The 20,441-nt window shown below is 33.8% G+C and overlaps 3 protein-coding genes and 1 non-coding gene across 7 annotated transcripts; 1 reads left to right on the plus strand and 3 right to left on the minus strand.

Annotated features, from left to right (window-relative positions):
- Nucleotides 1–3,274: 3,274 nt before the first annotated feature.
- On the minus strand, nt 3,275–5,793 carry LOC120161261 (S-adenosylmethionine synthase 2). 2 transcript variants are annotated; one of them, XM_039171528.1, is made up of 2 exons: nt 5,692–5,793; nt 3,275–4,597 (listed from the first exon to the last, which is right to left on the minus strand). In XM_039171528.1, exon 2 carries the CDS (start codon nt 4,582–4,584, stop codon nt 3,403–3,405), a length of 1,182 nt encoding a protein of 393 aa, XP_039027459.1. In that variant the 5' UTR covers nt 4,585–4,597; nt 5,692–5,793; the 3' UTR covers nt 3,275–3,402. The 2 variants fall into 2 exon arrangements, with proteins under 2 accessions (XP_039027459.1, XP_039027458.1); XM_039171527.1 differs by having other exon boundaries at nt 3,275–4,593; nt 5,667–5,784.
- Nucleotides 5,794–9,801: 4,008 nt separating this feature from the next.
- TRNAF-GAA lies at nt 9,802–9,874 on the minus strand. The gene has a single exon. It is a non-coding gene; the product is annotated as a tRNA-Phe (tRNA).
- Nucleotides 9,875–10,287: 413 nt separating this feature from the next.
- Nucleotides 10,288–12,764, minus strand: LOC120161259 (E3 ubiquitin-protein ligase hel2-like). Of its 2 annotated transcripts, XM_039171525.1 has the most exons (8): nt 12,462–12,764; nt 12,007–12,312; nt 11,712–11,920; nt 11,579–11,627; nt 11,409–11,498; nt 11,257–11,301; nt 10,667–11,126; nt 10,288–10,558 (listed from the first exon to the last, which is right to left on the minus strand). In XM_039171525.1, exons 1-8 carry the CDS (start codon nt 12,627–12,629, stop codon nt 10,368–10,370), a joined length of 1,518 nt encoding a protein of 505 aa, XP_039027456.1. In that variant the 5' UTR covers nt 12,630–12,764; the 3' UTR covers nt 10,288–10,367. The 2 variants fall into 2 exon arrangements, with proteins under 2 accessions (XP_039027456.1, XP_039027455.1); XM_039171524.1 differs by having other exon boundaries at nt 10,288–11,126.
- A 3,651-nt stretch (nt 12,765–16,415) lies between these two features.
- LOC120161260 (shaggy-related protein kinase alpha-like) lies at nt 16,416–20,258 on the plus strand. 2 transcript variants are annotated; one of them, XR_005519467.1, is made up of 13 exons: nt 16,416–16,501; nt 16,947–17,148; nt 17,238–17,330; nt 17,430–17,489; nt 17,598–17,870; nt 17,989–18,063; nt 18,553–18,609; nt 18,703–18,843; nt 18,925–18,975; nt 19,207–19,302; nt 19,395–19,500; nt 19,663–19,823; nt 19,926–20,015. XR_005519467.1 is itself a non-coding variant. In XM_039171526.1 (13 exons), the coding sequence occupies exons 2-13, from the start codon at nt 17,035–17,037 to the stop codon at nt 20,006–20,008; spliced, it is 1,230 nt and encodes a 409-aa protein (XP_039027457.1). In that variant the 5' UTR covers nt 16,416–16,501; nt 16,947–17,034; the 3' UTR covers nt 20,009–20,258. The 2 variants fall into 2 exon arrangements, 1 of the variants encoding a protein (XP_039027457.1); XM_039171526.1 differs by having other exon boundaries at nt 19,395–19,478; nt 19,721–19,823; nt 19,926–20,258.
- Nucleotides 20,259–20,441: the final 183 nt, after the last annotated feature.

The raw sequence follows: 20,441 nt of genomic DNA on the forward strand, positions 1-20,441 counted from the left end.
TTTTAGGTTATGAGTTGCGATTACGGGATTTTGTCTTAATATTCTTTTTGTAATTTGAAAATAAAATACGCGTAGCGATTATAATGGCGCTTTAAATATCGCGTTGCGATTTACGGATACGCGTTGCGATTTTATGTATTATCGTTGCGATTTACGGATACGCGTTGCGATATACGGATACGCATTGCGATTTACCCATACGCGTTGCGATTTACGGATACACGTTGCGATTTACGGATACGCGTTGCGATTTATGTGTTCGCGTTGCGATTTTCATATTCGCGTTGCGATTATGGAAAATCGCAATGCGAATTTGTACTATCGCATCGCGATTTTCAAGAATCGCGTTGCGATTTTGGAAACTGATTTGCGATTCTGGAAACTGATTTGCGATTCTGGGGATCGCGTTGCGATTTTTATTTCGCGTTGCGATTTTGTTGGTCATTTTGGCAAATCCAAAAAAAGTTGATTAAAATCGTATATTATAACTTTTTTTTGGTCACTGAGGCGATTTTCTCTAATAATAAATGAAAAATAATAGATGAGAGATTGTCCTATCTGACTACTGCATTTAATATTTATTTTTTATGGGTAAAATTAGAGGATTGATTATTTTAGTTTAAATTGGTCACTAAAACAAATTGATTCCATTTGAAGTTTTAAAAATAATAAATTGGTCACTAAAATATTAAATAGGTCATTGAATAATAATTTTAACAAGATCCATCAATTTCAAAATAAATTCTAAATAACTACCCACTCCTTATTTATATGTAGGAAAGAGGTGAAGGAAGATTTATCCTTAAAAAATGATATGGATGAACTTTATTAACTGGGACCACGGATGACGTGGTGAGTCGGGTCAGTCTAATAATTTTCCCTTGATATGTGAATTGTTGTTAAACTATTACACTTTTATCATTATCTTTTTATAGATAAAATCAACTCTTTATTCTTTAATTTTGTTTAGTTAGCGGTGGTATTAATTTTAATATTGGTAGCTGACCGTAGGCTCTCTCAACACGGATGAATTCTCGGGCATCGACTCACCCAGTTGCCAGTTGTCTGTGCTCTTTACTTCTGTATGGTCACCAATGGTACGATTGGTTACGGTGATATAGGCCCTTTAACCCCGGTTACCAAGATTTCCGCTTGGTTTTTTGTATTGGTAGCTTTTGGTTTCATAGACATATTGTTGAAAAGAACACGGAATTAGCAACATCATAAGCATCTGAAATCTGAATTGTAATTCATTGTTGCCAATGTATTCATCATCTTTAAAGTAAATATATTCCTCAATGATGTTTCCTTTGTTGCCATGATATGTACATGTTTTATAAATGATCTTTATTCTTTTTAAATATCGAAGTAATTTGATTATTCTTCTTTGGCAAGAAAGTCCCCTATCATTTGGAAATATAAAGTGTAGTACATATTCGCCCTATGAGAATTGACGAGTACTCACCAACTTGTATTTTCAACTGGCACTAAAATTTCTAGTACAGTTTTAGTGTAGTACACGTTGTACTGTAATCCACCGGTCCTGTCGGACTTGTTGCATAAATACCTCAGATGACAACATAGACTCGGACCCAGTTTTCTGGTTCACCAAAAAGTGATTTAAGGCTCACGAGTTTGTGACAAAAGAAGGATCGAGACATTAGCCCCGAGCCCTGAGGTCAAATGTGCAAGTGTGACAGGTTTGGTTTGGGCTTCGACCGAGACAAGGTGATGTCTCGAGAGAGTGGGAGAAACATGGGAAAGGCAGACGAAAGACAGGGAACAGGCTGAGCATGGATGGCTCTAACCAACAGCTTTCTGTTGTTTCTCCGCCCATGCACTGCCTCTTCCCTGGCTCTGCCACCTCCCTTTTCTCTGCTCTCCCTCTTTTCTCATCTTTTTTTATTTATGTGGGATTATTTCCTAGCTTTCATTATAGTAGCCAACTGATTGAATTTAGATCCAGGAACAGCTTAACATTCTTATCCAACACATAACAGCCATATGCTTACTTTTCTCCCTATTTCATGAGAGTACCATACTTACTTTTCATTTAACATCACATTTGAAACGTGTTTTTATAATATATAAAAACACTTTTAGAATCATAAGTAATTATAAATAAATAAATTTTAGGGAAAATATCTTTGAAAAGGTATTTTCTTAATATAAATTTATAGATTAAAAATTTCAATTTTTTACTTTAAAAATATATTTTGGAGTCAAAAGTATGGTTTCTACATTTATTTATTATCCTATAGAAGGTTTATTTTCTTTAAAGTACATTTTTAACGTTCAAATTTTAATACCAAATTTTTAAGGAAACTAATTTCAAAATCAAATTCTCATAATAATTTTTACCCAGTTTTTCAATAATAATGTCAAATTAATCCTCAGGCGAGTGGAAAGGATTTTAGAAGAACTAAATGAACTGTATAATTTGAAAGATAATTTGGAAAAAAATTTAAATGTCTTTAATTTGGAGATGGAAAAGGAGAGGTATTGGGCGTTTAGAAGCTACCATTTATTTGATTTTATTGTCGAAAGCAATCAGTGGCTTTGTAGTTTTTGGACTGTAAAATTGAATTGGAAGACATTTGATAGTAACTTTCAATACTCAAATTGATGTTGAAATAGATGAGCTCATAATGCAAATTGGGAACGGATGGACGTGTTAATGTTAAATATATTCAACAAACCAAATCATATTTCTATTTTTAATTAACTCAAAAAGTTTTGTGACATGTTTTTTTTTGTTAGTGTGGTACGTTCCTTTAGATTTTTTGTTCCTTTTTTTACATACTTATGCTGTTGATGCTCACACAAACAATCTCTTTTTTACATACTTATGCAGTCGTGTTGATGCTCACACAAATAATCTCACGATATTTGTTTTCTAATTGATTTATCGGTGGTCAGATATTGTTAATCCCCTCTTTAATAAAAGATTTTTTTACTGATATAATCAAAATTGGATAGCGAAACAACTTGTTAAATTGTTTAGTTCATTCATCACTTAACACCTCGTAAAACATAAACAATAAGTTTTATGAAAATTACTAGATTTTTTTTATATTGAATATAATTCTCAAAGGAAAAATTCATTTTTTTTATGACAATTGTTGATTCATTTGATTGTTTTTATTAATAAAATTTTTGAAATGGCATGAAGCAACCAATACAACTAGGCCATTTATAACAATAATTTGATTGTTACTTCCACAAGCAATCACAAGAGGAAGATTTGTTTCGTTACTTCCAGAGCCCATCAATATAAAAAGCAAAATTCTCAAACATTTTTGCAACACGACACTGATAAAAAGGGCACATAAAATTAAAGGTAAAAGAACAAATATGAAAATGAAGGAAGCATGTCAATATTGAGCAGCCAATGGCGGATTTTTAAGACTGAGGCTTCTCCCATTTGAGGGGCTTCACAACTTCCCAGGTGAAGTCTGGGTCATCCCTTCCAAAGTGTCCATAGGCAGCTGTCTTCGAAAACCTCCCATTGCCACCCCTCTTGAGATCAAGGTTGATGGTGATCATACCAGGCCTGAAGTCAAAGTTCTCTTTCACAATTTGGAGGATTTCCTTGTCGGGAATCTTTCCAGTTCCATAGCTGTCTACAAAGACAGACAAGGGCTCAGGCACACCAATAGCATAAGAGACCTGAACGATGCACCTTCGGGCAAGCCCATTTGCTACAATGCTCTTGGCAGCCTGCCTAACGATGTAAGCACCACTTCTGTCCACCTTTGTTGGGTCCTTTCCAGAGAAAGCACCACCACCATGGGCTCCCCAGCCACCGTAGGTGTCAATAATGATCTTCCTTCCAGTCAGACCTGCATCACCGTGAGGACCGCCAATGACAAAGCGGCCAGATGGGTTAAGGTGGAAGATTGTCTTCTCGTCAAGGTACTTCTCAGGGATGACAGGCTTGATAACATGCTCCTTGAGGTCAGCAGCAATTTCATCATTTGTAACAGTTTCGTCATGCTGGGTGGAAATGAGGACAGTGTGAACGCGAACTGGAACCATGGCACCCTTGTCATTGTAGTACTCAACAGTAACCTGGGTTTTACCATCAGGCCTTAGCCAGGGGCAGGTGCCATTCTTCCTAACCTCAGTAAGACGTGCCCCAAGCTTAGTTGCAAGGACATGACTAAGGGGCATCAACTCAGGGGTTTCGTCGGTGGCATAACCAAACATATGGCCCTGGTCACCGGCTCCAATTTCTTCTGGGCGCTTGGTAAAGTGGCCATGCACACCCTGGGCAATATCAGGGCTCTGCTGCTCAATATTGACTAGGACCTTGCAGTTGTCGGCATCAAGACCCACATCATCAGAAACAAATCCAATGGAGCGGCATGTGTCACGGACAATCTTCTCATAGTCTACATTGGCTTTGGTTGTAATCTCCCCAAAGACCATGACCATGTTAGTCTTGGTGCATGTTTCACAGGCAACCTTGCTGTCAGGGTCCTGTGCAAGGCACGCATCGAGCACAGCATCAGAGATCTGGTCACAAAGCTTGTCGGGGTGACCCTCGTTTACGGATTCAGATGTGAATAGAAAAGTCTCCATTCTAACGAGCTGCAAATTGCAAGGTCACCATAGAATCTTTAGAACAGTCACAAAACAGTAACCATAGAGTATGCAGCTGCTAATAAAAGACCATAAGAATAAAACAAAAAAATAATATAAGATACGATTCTTTCATGCTTTTATGGAACAGTTCAAAAACAGTAGAATCAGCATAAATCACAGTAGCGTCATGCTTTCTAGAAAGATTGATATTCTTAAGATGGTCAGTGAACAATGATTTAGAAATAACATACTTTTTAAACCATGTATGCTGTTGCAATTTCAGAGTTATGCTATTCAGTGCAATTTCTCATTCTCCTAAACAGATCAACAAGTATTTATGGAATTACAGAACAATTTTAGCAGATTTGTTATCAGAAAAAAACACCCACCGACGAACTAAAAGACAACAAGTAAAAAAGGCTGCGGGGGGTTTTAAGCCTGCACAGAACAGCTCATATTTTATACTCATTTTGGAAGATCAACAACTCATATTTTATACTCAGAGTTATGCTATTCAGTGCAATTTCTCATTCTCCTAAACAGATCAACAAGTATTTATGGAATTACTGAACAAGTTTAGCAGATTTGTTATCAGAAAAAAAAACACCCACTGACGAACTAAAAGACACTTAACAAGTAAAAAAGGCTGCGGGGGGTTTAAGCCTGCACAGAACAGCTCATATTTTCTACTCATTTTGGAAGATCGAAAATGATGTAAAATTTGCAGATCCAGTAGATCCTACTCAAAAGAGAATTATTTTTTCAGTGGAAAATCCAATCAAAGTTTAAGCCATCGACCAACAATATCAAGTTCAAAGGAAATGAAGTTTCTTGCAGTAGAACTTCCATAAAAAAAAAATCCATATTCGAACTTCAAAATCCCGCATCTTTAAAAAAGTATATATACGCACTAAAAACTCCAAAACGAAAACCGCCCAGATCTGCAAGTGTTTCACCAAAACTTAAGCATAAAACGAGATAGAAACAAATAATACAAAATGAGAACACTCATTTTCCTCTGCCACCACAAACAACAAAGCAAAATCTCTGAACAAAAGAAACTGGTAGAAAGAGGCAACCTGTGATGAAGAATTGCGGCGGATCGAGTATTAGTCTAAGAGAGAAGAAGAGTGTTGAGCAGACCAGAGCAATTAAGCAGCGGAACTCGACGGCACAATGAATCTAGCCTGGAACTCGGCCATTTATAGAGAAAACGAATTTGGCTTACCGGGTACTGGTTTACTCGGTGTGGATTACTGTATTTTTTTTGTATTTTTTATATTAGGTAGGAGTTTGGTGAAATCAACATCGGACGGCTGATATGAGAGTGTATGAAGACCAAATGTAGCCGTTGGATGTCAGGGGATTGTCAACTTGTGAGGATTTGGTTTTGGGGTTGGTGGAAGATAAAGACATACATTTTGATTCCTTTTGTTTAACGTAGTAAAATTAAATACGAATTAAGTGAAACATAAGAGATGTTATACTGATGGTTGTTATTTTAGAGATATTGAGTTTAAATATATTATTTATAGAGATGCTTTTATTTAACATTGCTCATTGAAGATGATGGTGAAGAAGAAAAATATATCCGAATTTTACTAAAAATATTTTTAAATTTATAAAAAAAATAAAAATATATTAAAAAAAGTGATGACGTGTATAATTTAAACGTACCATAAACTGTTAAGAAGTTGCCAAAAAATCATACAAAATATAATTTCATAAGTCAATATAAAAAAAGGTTCAAATACCCATGTGAAAGAAAAGTATAAATTTAAGGCCACGCGTATAATTTAATATTTGATAATATAAATTTAATTAAGCCTTAATGTTATGGTTTCTGTTTTTGAAAAAATTGATAAACACTTCATGCATTATTTTTAGGGAAATTACATATTTAGTCATTTATCTATCACTTTTGTTTCATTTTAGTCATTCAGTTATTTTTCTCAAAATCATTATTAATGTTATATTTTTGTTTCATTTTGGTCACCTACCGTAAAAAAAGTAACGATGATATTGATGTGTTACAATAAAATAATGTCATGTCGTCATTAAAAAAATCATGTCGATAGTTTTGTTAATTTTTAACCGCGGATGGTCAAAATGAAATCAAAAATAATATTAGGGAGATTTTGAAAAAAATAATTAAGTAACAAAAACGGAATTAAAATCATAGTTAAATGATTAAATATGTACTTCACCCTAATTTTTAGTGTCAACACTTATTTTATATAAAAGAACTGGTCTTTTTTTTAAAATGGATTTTAACTGTAAACTTGGGTGACTCGCCAACTTTCTTTTTCGTAAAAATAAATTCTAAATATAAAAGACATTAATATGTTCTAACATTATTTTCTTAGGTGTCGATGGCTTGTGTTTGCTTTTTTACACCTTTAATCCTTTTTTGTTTCTTCCATTTTAGAGATTCACTTGTGCAATTAAGACTTTTAAAGAAGCGTGGTTAACTAGTAGAGAAGTAACAAAACTAATATTTCTGAGTTATCCTGAGGTCGAGAGTTCGAGCCTCTCTCACCCCACAATTATTTTTGATGATTGAAACTCATTGAAGTGTGATAGGGAACAGTGGGTGGTTGTAAGAAATCTATGATGTGTCCATTCTTATTTTCTGCCCTCGTATAGATTGATTGGAAATTTTGTAATTTTAGCAAATAGTGGAGATTTGATTAACCTTAAACGGAGACAAATAACTTTAATGTATACATATATAATCAGAAAGTGGAGAGGAGGAAGCTAGAGTTTAGTGTTAAAGGGATTCAAAAAATTTGTGTTGTATATTCTACTCTACTTTCTTACTTACTGGATTCCCACCATTTTGGTTGCTGAGTTTGTTTTCAACAGCTTTCAGGTCAACTTTGACATTACCTTGCTTCTTCAACCAAATTGGTTCACACTTTCACCAACCATGACAGCCCAGTGGAGTTGGTGGAACCATGCGGGATTTTCCAAAAGCTTGGGAGGATAACCGCCACGTGACGGTTTCTGGTAGTTGGTGAGATGACTTGTCAGTTAAAATTCATTTCCCGGTTCCTGTTCTCTTCTTGGGGGAGGGTACAAAATTTTAGAGTGAAAAAAAGGCACACGCACTCCTTGCTTGACGGCGTATCTATTCAATTCAACCACATTATGTGAAAAGTGGTCTCTCAAACGAAGATGAGGTTGTTCAAGTTTAAAAAATTTTACAATATGATTTTATTTTTCATTTTGGGAATATGTTTTCCAATTTCTTCTTTTATTAAATTTGTTTGATAATCAATTTCTTCAAAATATGTCCGTCTTAAAATCTTTTATTATTTTCTCTCAAAAAGATCCTAAAGCCGTCAATCTCTTTTTTATTATTAATTAATAGGCAACGACGCCGGTCTTAATGTTGTCTATCATTGTCAGTATTTCTTATTTTTTTCTTATATCAAATCTTTACTTTTTTTCCCTTTATTTCTTTAGGTTATTAATTACTATGTTTTATGACACATTTTTTTCTATCTTTATGACATATTTTTCTCTACATTTTGATACTTGTGATCATTTGGCCCTTTTTTGTTTATTTTTATTATTAAGATTAAATTTGATATTGTCACAACTGATCAAGATGTCACTTATTTGTTATCATGTTGATTTTCTCTATTTTGGACCTCAAATTATATTTGAATAGATAATTTGCGTTCATAGATAGTTTTCTCACGTCGCTTAACTCCGATTTTTTGTTTATATTCATGGATTAGATTTGGATACATGATTTGTGTTCAATGATATTTTTCTGTTTAAATTACTTCTCAGACAGATTCTTCTACCTTGGCATAATTGATTCATTTTATTTCTCTTGTTATTTTATTATTACTTGTTAGTAAATATGACATTTGTGTTTTACAACAATCATAATTTCTAACAATTATGAATTTAAATTTAAATTTAAATTATGATCTCTAAATTAAAATATAAATGTAGCACTCAATAGTCAACACCACACTATCAGGGGTTACACCTATGGATGGGCATGGGTTGGGTTTTTGGTCTACCCGACCCGAGAACAAGGAGTCCTCCACCCGGGACCTGACCCGACCCAACCAAAACAAGTTTTCACCGACCCGACCCGATATATAATTTAAAAATCTGACTCGAAATAATAATAAAATATTTTTATTTAATAAAAATAGTAACTTAATTGAAAAAATATATAAATGGGTATTATTGTAATTATTCATAAATATATAGGGTAAAATTATATATTTTTTCGAGTCAGGTCGGGTCGGTTTTTTCGCCGTGAACCCGACCCGAACCCGAATTTAAAAAAAACTGATCCGATCGGATCAGTCGGGTTGGAACCCATCAAATTCGGGTCGCATGCCAATCCCTAGTTACACCCTACAACACCACAGCTATCTATAACGGTGTAGGGGTATATAGCAAGGACCATGTGAACGGTGACGTTGAGATCAACTGGAAGAAAAAAATAATTAAATTATAAAATCACACTTTAAATTAAATTAATTAAATTTATTGAATTAAATTAAAATTAAGAACAAATTGATAAAATCTATAGCTATTGAAATTAAAATATGTAATTATATCAATTTTGTGAATTGTCACATTAACTCATATATTAAATGTTAACGGTAGATGACTTTATTAATATCATTTACATAATTAAATGACATGATTGACAAAATAAAAGGGTTGGTGTTCAAAATGGAAAGAGATAATAATTAGATGGTTATAAGTAAACTATACACAAAATATTTATAAATCTTCATTATTTAATTAATGTTTTTTATCATTACTATCGCCGTGCTTCGTATCAAATTTAAATCATTATGAAGTAATTTAACTAAATAAGTATTAGTTAAATAAAATATATATTATCGTTTAGTAACAACAAAAAAACATCAAATTAAACAGCTTAGATAACAAAATTCAAAGTATAGAGCTTTTACGAATATTAATAGTTAATATTCTCCGTTTAGATGTATCGATATTAAAAATTACTTAAGGAAGACGAGGAAAAAATTAAAATATTTATTTTAATATAGATATTATTATCCATTAGTAAAATTGGATTTCATCTTTATATTTGGACTTGGACGAAGGCCTACACTTTGACTATTGTCAAATGCTTAACCCCACCATATTGGTGGGCCTTTTGAAGGAAGACAAGATTTAACAGTTAACTCAGTTAGAAGGAGAAAAATTAAATGCGGTGAACGTGGATCGAACACGCGACCTTCAGATATTCAGTCTGACGCTCTCCCAACTGACCTATCCCCGCACGTTGATCATTACTATGAAATAAAATATATAACGATTTATATTGTCAACCTTATTTTGTTTAGGTTTTGTTGTTTCTCGATTAACATTTTTACGATAGTCATATGAGTTAATACTATTTTCTGATTAAATGACTTCAACTTTTTAATTTTGAAACCAAATTTTAGCCGGTTATTGCTAAAAGCAGAGATCTACCCTGATGCTAAACCTAAATTCTTATTTTAATTATATCAATGCTAAATTATCTATAAAAGCAGATGAATTATTTACAACAAAGAAAGAAAAAGAAGAAAAACACTTATGAACACAAATCAGGAACTTTCAGAAGCCTGTATGAAAATCTTCAAACTTTGTAAATAGGTTTCAATTAACTCTTTCTGCTTTTGAGCATCAGGGCAGGGCCTAACTAGCTCAAGAACAACTTGTTCCTATTCAGCGCTGATCATATTGTCCATATATTTCTTTAAAGGTAATGTATATATATATTTTGACATTCAAGAGCAACTCAGCACCTTTTCAGCCAAAGACTTGTTGATTGTACGAACTTCTTCTACGATCCTCAGAACCCGACTGCTTGAGGACTGCTTGTGCCTTTGTGCTGCAGAAACAGATGATTCTGACTCCGAGTATCCACCATTAGCAAGATTTGGAGTTGCCGAAGAGTGGTGAATCCTACTTGCTTTGCCTAAGCTCGTTTGAGAACTAGATGTTATTAATATACCCGTTGTTGAGGAGTGAGTCCGAGTCTGAGCATGACTCGAACTTACATAGCTCATTTGTGCAACTGCATTACCGGTAACAACCGAAGAAGCAGCTGCAATATTTGTTGTTTTACCATTCTGACTTGAACTACTTGATGCTTCCGTAGGCCTGCAACTTGTTGCTACCCATGCTTGAGCTGAACTCGAATTCTTTTTCTTCCCATTCTTCTGGCACCATAGGCGAGCTTCCTTGGTGCTGTTTTCTGAGCTATGTTCTGAATTTTGTCGATTGGTGCCGGGAACTATGGGGAGTGGAGGAAAAGATGATTCTTGAAAATGTGCAACCATGGAGCCTACCCCCAATGCTCGATTATATGTTGATGATTCAGAATCCGTTGTAGAAGATGCCGAGGGAACATTGACTGTCTCCAAACTTGCCTCATTGTTCATTGACAGTTGATAGTCATTACCATTAGGCTGAGGCCGAAACACTCGCCCCCTTCCGTAACGATAATCTTCGTTACTCTGCCGATATTGAAAGCTCGTTGGCATCTGAAAAACATTACAATTAACTAACAAAGCAACTAAGAAGTAAACAAGCCATCTACAAATGAAAGCATATCAGTGAATGAGGGTAAAATCAACTAATCTGGAGTGTATTAATTAGAGGAATGATACATACTTGTGCACGAGACATGAGACCTCCATGTTCAATGGTATTATGCCTCTGAAAGGATAAAAATGAATATGAAAAAAGATAAAAGGTGAGCTATACTAAGGAAATACTCAAAAACTCAAAAAGAAAAAGAAAATTTAAATGCCCCAAGAAGTTACCTTCAGTTCAGCTACAGACCGAAAGACAACAAACTTGTTGGCAAGGCAAGCCTCATCCTCACATAGGTAATGATCTCGGCGAAAATGAATCTGCAGCAGACAATTTTCAGAATTCCATTTACCATTAAAACAAAAAGAAGAAAGAAAGCATAACATAGAATCCATCTTGCCTCGAGGTTGTCGTAGTTCTTGTAATAATTATATTGTCCTGGATGCTGCCTGCATTCAACAATGAACATGAAAAAATAAGTCCACTTGTTTTAACTCGTATCTTAAAAATCGCCACCGGGAATACGTCGGTACCTTTGGCATATATGACATGTATAGTGCTCTGTGGACATGTGGGAGTATAACTCAGTTTCCCCATAGAATGAAGTCTTGCAGAACTCACACATTGGATGCCCCATGAATCCAGCTCTCTCATTCTCAGTTCCGTCCACCTCGGAGTCACCAGTTTTTAAATGTTGATTCAACTGTGCTCTAGAATATAGGTTTTGTTCGGATATAAAAACCTACAGTTACATCGCCAAAAGAAGACCAGTGAGTAAATCATTGCGTGCAAACATCAATTACATAATGCCAAACATATTAACCTTACCTTCCGTCCTTCCAAGCACAGGCTGCACATAACCAGTCTATGCATATGAAACAGATGACCTTTCAAATGTTCAATGTTTCTAAACTTCCCCCGTCGTTTCACCCCATCTCGGGACTGATCTTCTTCCATCTTGTCACATACATTACATGAAAGTCTACACATTGCCTTGATCACTCTGTAGTGATCGACATCATCGAAAAAGGATCTCGTATCTTCATGGTACCAGTATGAACCTGCGCGTCCTTCTCTTGCTTGAGATGGAAATACAGAGAAGTTCTTGATCTTCTCCGTGTAATCCCCTAAAGCCTGGAAGAAAACCAGAAACACCAAAGATGTGGTGATCATAATCCTCTAATAAAGAGGTTCAAAGAATAGCTAACTAAACCAGACAAAAAACGATATCTAACGCTACAATTACGAATAGGAGGCAAAAGGGGATGAGGGAATCCTCTAACCTTAGTAACGAAGATGACATTGGACTCAGTCTTGCAGATGCAGCAGCGGAGATCATTGCAGATGAAGCGGATACGAATGACGCACGTGGAGCACACCTCCCGGTGACCGCAGACGCCGTAGGCAACCCATTCTAAATTGTCAGCACACACTGCGCAGCTGTCGTCCATTTCTGGTTCTTGATTATGATCTTGGAAACACACTAATCGATCAACCGGTGGATTGGATAATGGCGTGTAGAAAAGATTAATAATGATAAAAAGGAGTAGGCTTCGTTTTTGCAAAGAGAGAAATAATTCAGCTTAATAAAGAAGACATAATTAAGTTGAATACGTTAGAAGTAGCAAGATTTGGTTATAACAAGGCTTAGTTTCACTTGTAACTGTGTTTTTGTTTTGTTTTTTTAAAGTAACAATGAAAGTACATGGGAAAGCAATGTTTATATGCTTAATTGTTGAAACCAAAGTTAAATAATTACAAAAATAGTTTTTTTTACTTAATATTCTTTAAAAACGTTACTGTTTTTCTAAACCAAAAACACGGTATAATGAATAACATGGTTGATGGACAGTTGATTCAATCTTAACTTGGATAATATGATTGTTGTCCTAATATTTGGGATAGGTTTGAAGTTTACCCTAATATTTCCCCCCAACTTATAACTCGAAATTCGGATAATCTACAAAAGCATTCATCTTTATCCACTGCCACGCGACATGGGGTTTTGGAATATAATTAACTAATTATAAGGTTTCTCATTGGAAATACCATCTTTACCTCATTTCCAGTACGTTTCATGTTAAGAAAAATACGAGGAACTAGAAAGCGGCTTGAATTAGGGCAATGTGACATCTATCTACCCAAATGAGGTACTACGTGATATCACAACTAATAAATGTATTATAGTAATATATATTTTAAAGAATTTTTCTTCACATTAAATGTAAATATTAGGGTAAACTATGCATTTAGTACTTAAACTCTCATATTTAGCACTCCCGTATTTAAAAACTTAATGGACAAGACAAGCTGACGTGACATAGCTTCAACATACGAACGACCAATTTGAATGATAGATTACGAGAGAACGATGAGTCGACCAACATAGTCCAGTTCCAGGCCCATCGGATGGTAGACCATGGAGATTAGATGAAGAAATCGAAGAATCCATCATCGATTTGGGAAGATTAAGACATTTTTCAGTGAAACAAATGTTGAAATCATGTTTATGAGGTTAAAAAGATACGAGCTTGAAAGTTTGGGTTTCATCGACCGATTGATGCAACGGTCGACAAGCCTATCCTTTTAAGTTTTTAACGATCGAATATTAAAATAAAACAAAAAATAAATATTAAATATGATTTTAAAAAAATAAAAGTTTAAATACTTAAATAAACTAAAATTAATAATTTAAATACTAAAACACACCTATTCTAACCTAAATATTAATTGAACACGTAATTTAAAAAAAATCCACATAAATTGCCATATCAGGCGGATAGATGATTCAATTTATATTACAAAATTTTTTCCCTTGAACTATTCCAAGAGATATTGTGTTAAGGTCCAATCATGAATGCAGTACCTAATATGACCCCATAAAATAATGAGAAGTCGGTTTGACAATCTGCCCCTTCACTCAAACTTGTATTAAAAGTACATACTATACTATTTCAGTTTTACGTGAGAAGATAAAACTATAGACAATTCATTAAGTCTCATAATTTCTTTTCAAAAATTAATATTAATTGTTGTTTAATAATTTTAAGTTTTTAGTATTTTTATTAGTAAAATTGTATATATATTAATTGTTTTATGGTAAAATTATTTAATAAATAAAAATAAAGTGAATGAGGTTTTAGAAAAATAAATTGGAATTTTAAGTATTTTTATTAATGAATTTATAGATAGTAATATTTTTATTTATTGAGGAAAAAATAAAAATGATTGAGGTTTTTAGATTAATAACTAAAATTAAAACTAATATTGTAAAGGGAACAATTACAATTAAATTATAATAAATTTAATTTGACGAGGGTTTAATTAAAGGTAGACTTCAATATTCAATGATGGTTTGGTTACTGTTTCTAACGAACGCCTATTTACCAATCTCTCTGTACAGTCTCGAAAATTATGAGGAACGTCATTAATTAATCAACCAATAATTCTATAAATAACGTCTATTAAACACAAGACACAGTTAAGCCTAATAATTGAAACGTTTTCTCAAAAAAGCTTGATGAATATCAGCAATGATCCAGTCATAATATTTCGGATTAAGCCAATTGTATTCTGTCAAAGGTACTGTACATTTTATTCCTACATATTATAACTTCAGGAAGACCCACATGCATTTATAAATCTTTGACACTCGAAAGATAGAAGGATAATATCTTCGTTAGGAAGGTCTCGTATATTTAACTTCTCTTAAAAAGTTACAATTTGTTAACATATTTTTAATTAATTTATATGATCTATTTATACTTTACTAAAAATTGTTTAAATCTTTTACTACTTTTTTAAATGAAAACTTTTAAAAAATATTTTATAATAAAGTAAAACCATAAAATGTCAAATTTTATCATATTATGAGTTATGACTAGTTTTAACAAAAAAATCAGACATATGAAATTAAGACAATATCATAAAATAAATATATAATCGTGATATTTTAGTTAAAAAATGCAATTCTTTAAACGCTTTTAAAAGTTAAATCGTGACATTTTTTTTGAAAGAGGGGGCATCATATTTTGAGGCTATGTGATGTGTTACATACTACACTTATAGATGGACATGCCTAGATCAATCTAAGCTAAATCCACTGCCATCTAACAATATCCACTTGGTCTCTTATTATATGTGTAACCATAATAATCTTACACCTAACATCAACTCTAAAAGTCATTATAAAACATTTCGACCAAGACTCAGAGAGGAAACAACCTAGATGGAACCACTTCATCTTCACTCACTTCTCTATTATCTTATCATGGGGATATAGAACATTAACATCGACTAACGACCATTCTCTCATCGATTATAGTTCTCTGTCTAAACTAAAAGGGGTGAATCATTAGTGACAAATCTATTAATGGGTTGAGAAGGATTATTATCCCTCCCTAATTTTTTGATATAATGTCATTTTAGGCCCTTTTAGTTTAAATATTATTTAAATAAAACATTTTTTCTTTTCAGTTTTTAGATTTAAATGTTTAATAAAATCTTATTTTTTAATATAAAATAGTTTAGTCCTTTAATATTTGATCCTAGTTTTGTCCATATAAATCACATGTAATCGTTGCAACTCATTGTTATCATCAACGAAACAGAAAAAATTTAAGATCGATATGTGAATTAAGTTTATTGTAACTCCAGATATGATCATAACTATCAAATTTAAAAAAAACCATTATTTTTTAGGTTTAACAATTAATATTTGATTTATTGGTCGATTATTTAGAATCAAATTTTGTAAAAAAAAAATGGGATAATCCTTCTATTCCATTTTATTCTACTTACAAACATTAGGACTTAAACTCTGAACTTTACTTAAAATATCTACATCTCACCTACTAAACCAAATAATTACGGATAAAAACCATTATTTTAACTCTTAATAATATTATACCGTAAGAGTTGTAACTTGTTAATCAACACTTATTACTAATGAATAAATAACAAATAATCACAAGTATATAATAAGGACCTCACTAATAAATTCACCGGATTTACAGATTTATAAAGACGAGGGAAATAGTTTGGAGTGAAAGAAAGATGAAAGTGGGGCCACCCATGGTTTGAACGGTCAAAAAGAATGGCCTACTTACTGTTGAAATTCGAGCAATTAAAAACAAAAAAACTTAAAAGTAACCATAAATGTTAGGGCTCATCAGTTTGACCCACCCTCCCAGGAAGAAAGCTCAAAGCTCCCTCATCTGAGTAAACTCCAAAAAAACGCCATTTCACCGTTAAAGATCCGATTCCTATGCCCGTATTATTCATTCATGATTCTCTTCTTTCTCCCCGGATTTCTTGACCCGATCGGTAATTAGTTTCTTCTTTCCTTATTCTTGTGACTCTAATGCTTGTTGTGTTTGGCTGTCGGATCAAGATTTTGTTACATTTCGTTTCGTCTTTGCGTCATCTTAGATCCTTCTTTCCTTCTAGGGCTTCGGATATTATCTCCTTTCTTCTTTTTTTAGAAAAAAACTTCTATTCTCTGAGTAAAGGGTTTTTCTCTGTTAACTTCATGTGTAAAATAAACTATGATGAACTTAGTGCACTAAGACAAAACGGATCTCTGCTTGATCTAACTTCATGTATATTTGTGGCCGAAAATGTGCTTTTCTGTATGTACTAGTTTATTGAATTTCCCTGAGGATTGGGTATTTTTGTAGCTGTTTATTGTTATTTGTTATTTGAGTGTGACATTGCTGATTTCTTTTGAGGGGGTACCATTGACACCGTTTTCTTTCTGTGTTTTACAGGTAATTTATTGACTTGTTTTGCTGGTTTAAATAGGTTGTTTTCAACAGAGGTTCTGTGAGATTCTCATTTTGCTTTTAGTTTAGTCCAATGGCTTCAGTTAGCATAGCGCCTTCTTCTGGCGTAAGAGAACATAGTGGAAATACAGTTGGTGTTGATAGATTGCCTGATGAAATGAATGGTATGAAAATTAGGGATGACAAGGTATGCTATTAATTTTCTAGTTTGTTTCTTTCGATAATTGATTGACTATATTTTAGATTGGTTTTACGAAATCTGTTACTATGCTGCAGGAAATGGAAGCAATCGTTGTTGATGGGAATGGAACTGAAACAGGGCATATAATTGTCACCACTATTGGTGGTAAAAATGGCCAGCCGAAGCAGGTTAGGTCAAGTTCATAATTTTCTCCTCAATTGATGGAGTTTTTTTGTCTTATTGTTGTTTGTTTATATTTCTGTAACTTAATCTGTCTATCATTTCAGACAATAAGCTATATGGCTGAGCGTGTTGTTGGGAATGGATCATTTGGGGTTGTCTTCCAGGTGCAGATTTATTTCACCCTCATTATTTTTTTCATCTGAAAGATGTTCAGATTTCATATTCTAAGTTGAGTTTGAGGTTTTTTCTGAACTATTTATGTGGCATTTCAGGCTAAATGTTTAGAGACGGGCGAAACTGTTGCTATAAAGAAGGTTCTTCAAGACAAGAGATACAAGAACCGTGAATTGCAAACCATGCGCCTCCTGGACCACCCTAATATTGTCTCTTTGAAGCATTGTTTCTTTTCCACAACTGAAAAAGATGAGCTCTATCTTAACCTGGTGCTCGAGTATGTTCCAGAAACTCTCCACCGTGTTATCAAACATTATAATAAGATGAATCAAAGGATGTCACTGATATATGTTAAACTCTATTTTTACCAGGTATGATATTGGTTAAACAGTCGCTCTTTTTTATCTTATTTCTATCTATTATAAACAATAAATCCATGTTTGTATGCAATCCTTACACTGAACTGGTGTTATTCTTGTCTTTATGCAGATTTGCAGAGCGCTTGTTTACATTCATAACAGTATTGGTGTGTGCCACAGAGACATAAAGCCTCAAAACTTATTGGTATAATGTCAAGCACCTTGCTGCAATTGTTCTATCAGTGTTTTAGTGCAGCTCTATCAATTTTTAAATTTAACGATTAGCTGAGAAACATTGTCCAGAAACAGTGGTGTTTCACCTTAATGATCTAAAAGGATCACCAGGAGTTTGGCAAAGGAAAAAAAATAATCTTGCATTCTAATGCATGCATGCTAATATGTTATAGTGTAAAATCGAAACTTATGCTGAGGAGCTTCGCTAGTGCAAAAATATAATTAGAATGGGTCTTTAAAATTATAGCAGTATTATTGTTTTTTTACTTAATGATATTGTCACCTCGTCCCTCGTTGTCGAGTGGAAATGTGCCTTGCTATTTGTATTGAGGAATGACTTAATCTACCCATATTATCTTTGTTTGCATGTGATGTTGGGTTTATTTATCATTATGTAGTAATTAACTCGTTCATACTTTTATGAGTACAAACTCATTAATACTATGGTCTCTTGTGACAGGTCAACCCACACACCCACCAGCTAAAACTGTGTGATTTTGGGAGTGCAAAAGCTTTGGTATGTACAAATTAAAATGTTAAACCTTTTATCGGGGGGGGGGTAGACTCAATTTAAGGGTTCATAGGTCTAATTTTGGTTTTACTTTTCCAGGTAAAAGGGGAACCAAATATATCTTACATCTGTTCTCGTTACTATCGAGCTCCTGAATTGATATTTGGTGCAACTGAATACACCACAGCCATTGACATCTGGTCTGCTGGCTGTGTTTTGGCTGAGCTATTGCTTGGACAGGTTGATAGTTTTCTTGCCTGTATGTTTTAATTATGACTATGAATTTCTCTTTTTATACTTAACTATTTTCCCCCTTTTCAGCCTCTGTTTCCCGGTGAGAGTGGAGTAGACCAGCTTGTTGAAATTATTAAGGTAAATTTTGGTTCAAAATCCGCATTAATTGTTTTAACATGATCATTATTGGAAAATACTAAAGTAATCATGAAGGATGGAAGATATTAACCGGCCCAAATTCTTTCCTTATTGCTGGCTCTTAAATCTGACATTTTAGACACTTGATTTCTGATTTATCCTAATTTTCTTTATGCTTTGATTACCTTTTCTTTTTATATATTTTTCCTAATTTGTTTGATTGCGATGCAGGTTCTAGGTACCCCAACAAGAGAAGAAATAAAGTGCATGAATCCTAACTACACGGAGTTCAAATTTCCCCAAATTAAAGCTCACCCATGGCACAAGGTAGTGGGGCTGAGATGACATGCCATTTCTTAACTTTGTGAAATAGTTGGTGTCTAATATATGATATTGATCAATGTATCATTGATAACCAGATATTCCATAACCGCATGCCTCCAGAAGCTGTGGATCTTGTTTCTCGATTATTGCAGTACTCTCCTAACCTTCGTAGCACAGCTGTAAGTATCAAACTGGTTACCATCTCTCTTATTGTTTTCTCTCTGTGGTCTGTATTTTTCTTCATTTTAAATGGGGAAAAATTCAAGTATGAGATTCCCTTAAACGTTGTATTCATATTTAGGTAATGATTTCTGGGGCTTAGATCTGAGATGTCATAGATTGTGCAATTAATCTTTGCTAGATATTTCCTTTATATGTATATGTACTATGTTATGATGATTGTTTTCATTTTTCCATACAGATGGAGGCTTTGATCCATCCTTTCTTTGATGAGCTACGTGATCCTAACACCCGCCTACCCAATGGACGTTTTCTTCCTCCCCTATTCAACTTCAAGCCTCATGGTACAAAACAGACTATACTGCTTTGATGCTTATACTAATTTACAGATTTGTTATCGAACCAAGCAACTGATAATTGTTGCTGTCCTGCCATATCATTTTCAGAACTCAAGGGAGTGCCCTTGGATATGCTAGTGAAGCTGATCCCTGAGCACGCGAGGAAGCAATGTGCTTTTCTTGGATTGTGAGGCAAGTTGTTTCTTCTTGATGTCTGCATCTTGCAGAAATGGCGGTCTAACTCTAGTGGTGTATTACAGATAATATCGTATGGGAGCCGAGTTAATTGCACTTTTCACCCTCATTGTTTATTTGGTCTCTCATTATTTTTTTACCAACATGTGTTCTTTTGTTTTACATTTTCTTTTTGTAGAAAGGAGACTTGAGTTTGTCTGCTATTATAATTCAAAATGTTGTCAATACTATTCTAAGCGTTACCTATTAACTACATCGTGTACATGGTCGTGTTCAATTACTAAATTGCCTCAGGCGCTGTTTGATGTAAAATATCACTCTCAATCAATGTGAAAACTGAAAAATATAATGTTTACCTGGTCTAATTATGTTGGTTTCAAGCAGGGCTCAGTCTTGTACCAAAGCAAAAGGGCAATCCATAGTTTAATT

This window comes from Hibiscus syriacus, unplaced genomic scaffold, assembly GCF_006381635.1.
Source record: "Hibiscus syriacus cultivar Baekdansim isolate YM2019G1 unplaced genomic scaffold, ASM638163v2 tig00111398_pilon, whole genome shotgun sequence".
NCBI classification, from domain to species: Eukaryota; Viridiplantae; Streptophyta; class Magnoliopsida; order Malvales; family Malvaceae; genus Hibiscus; species Hibiscus syriacus.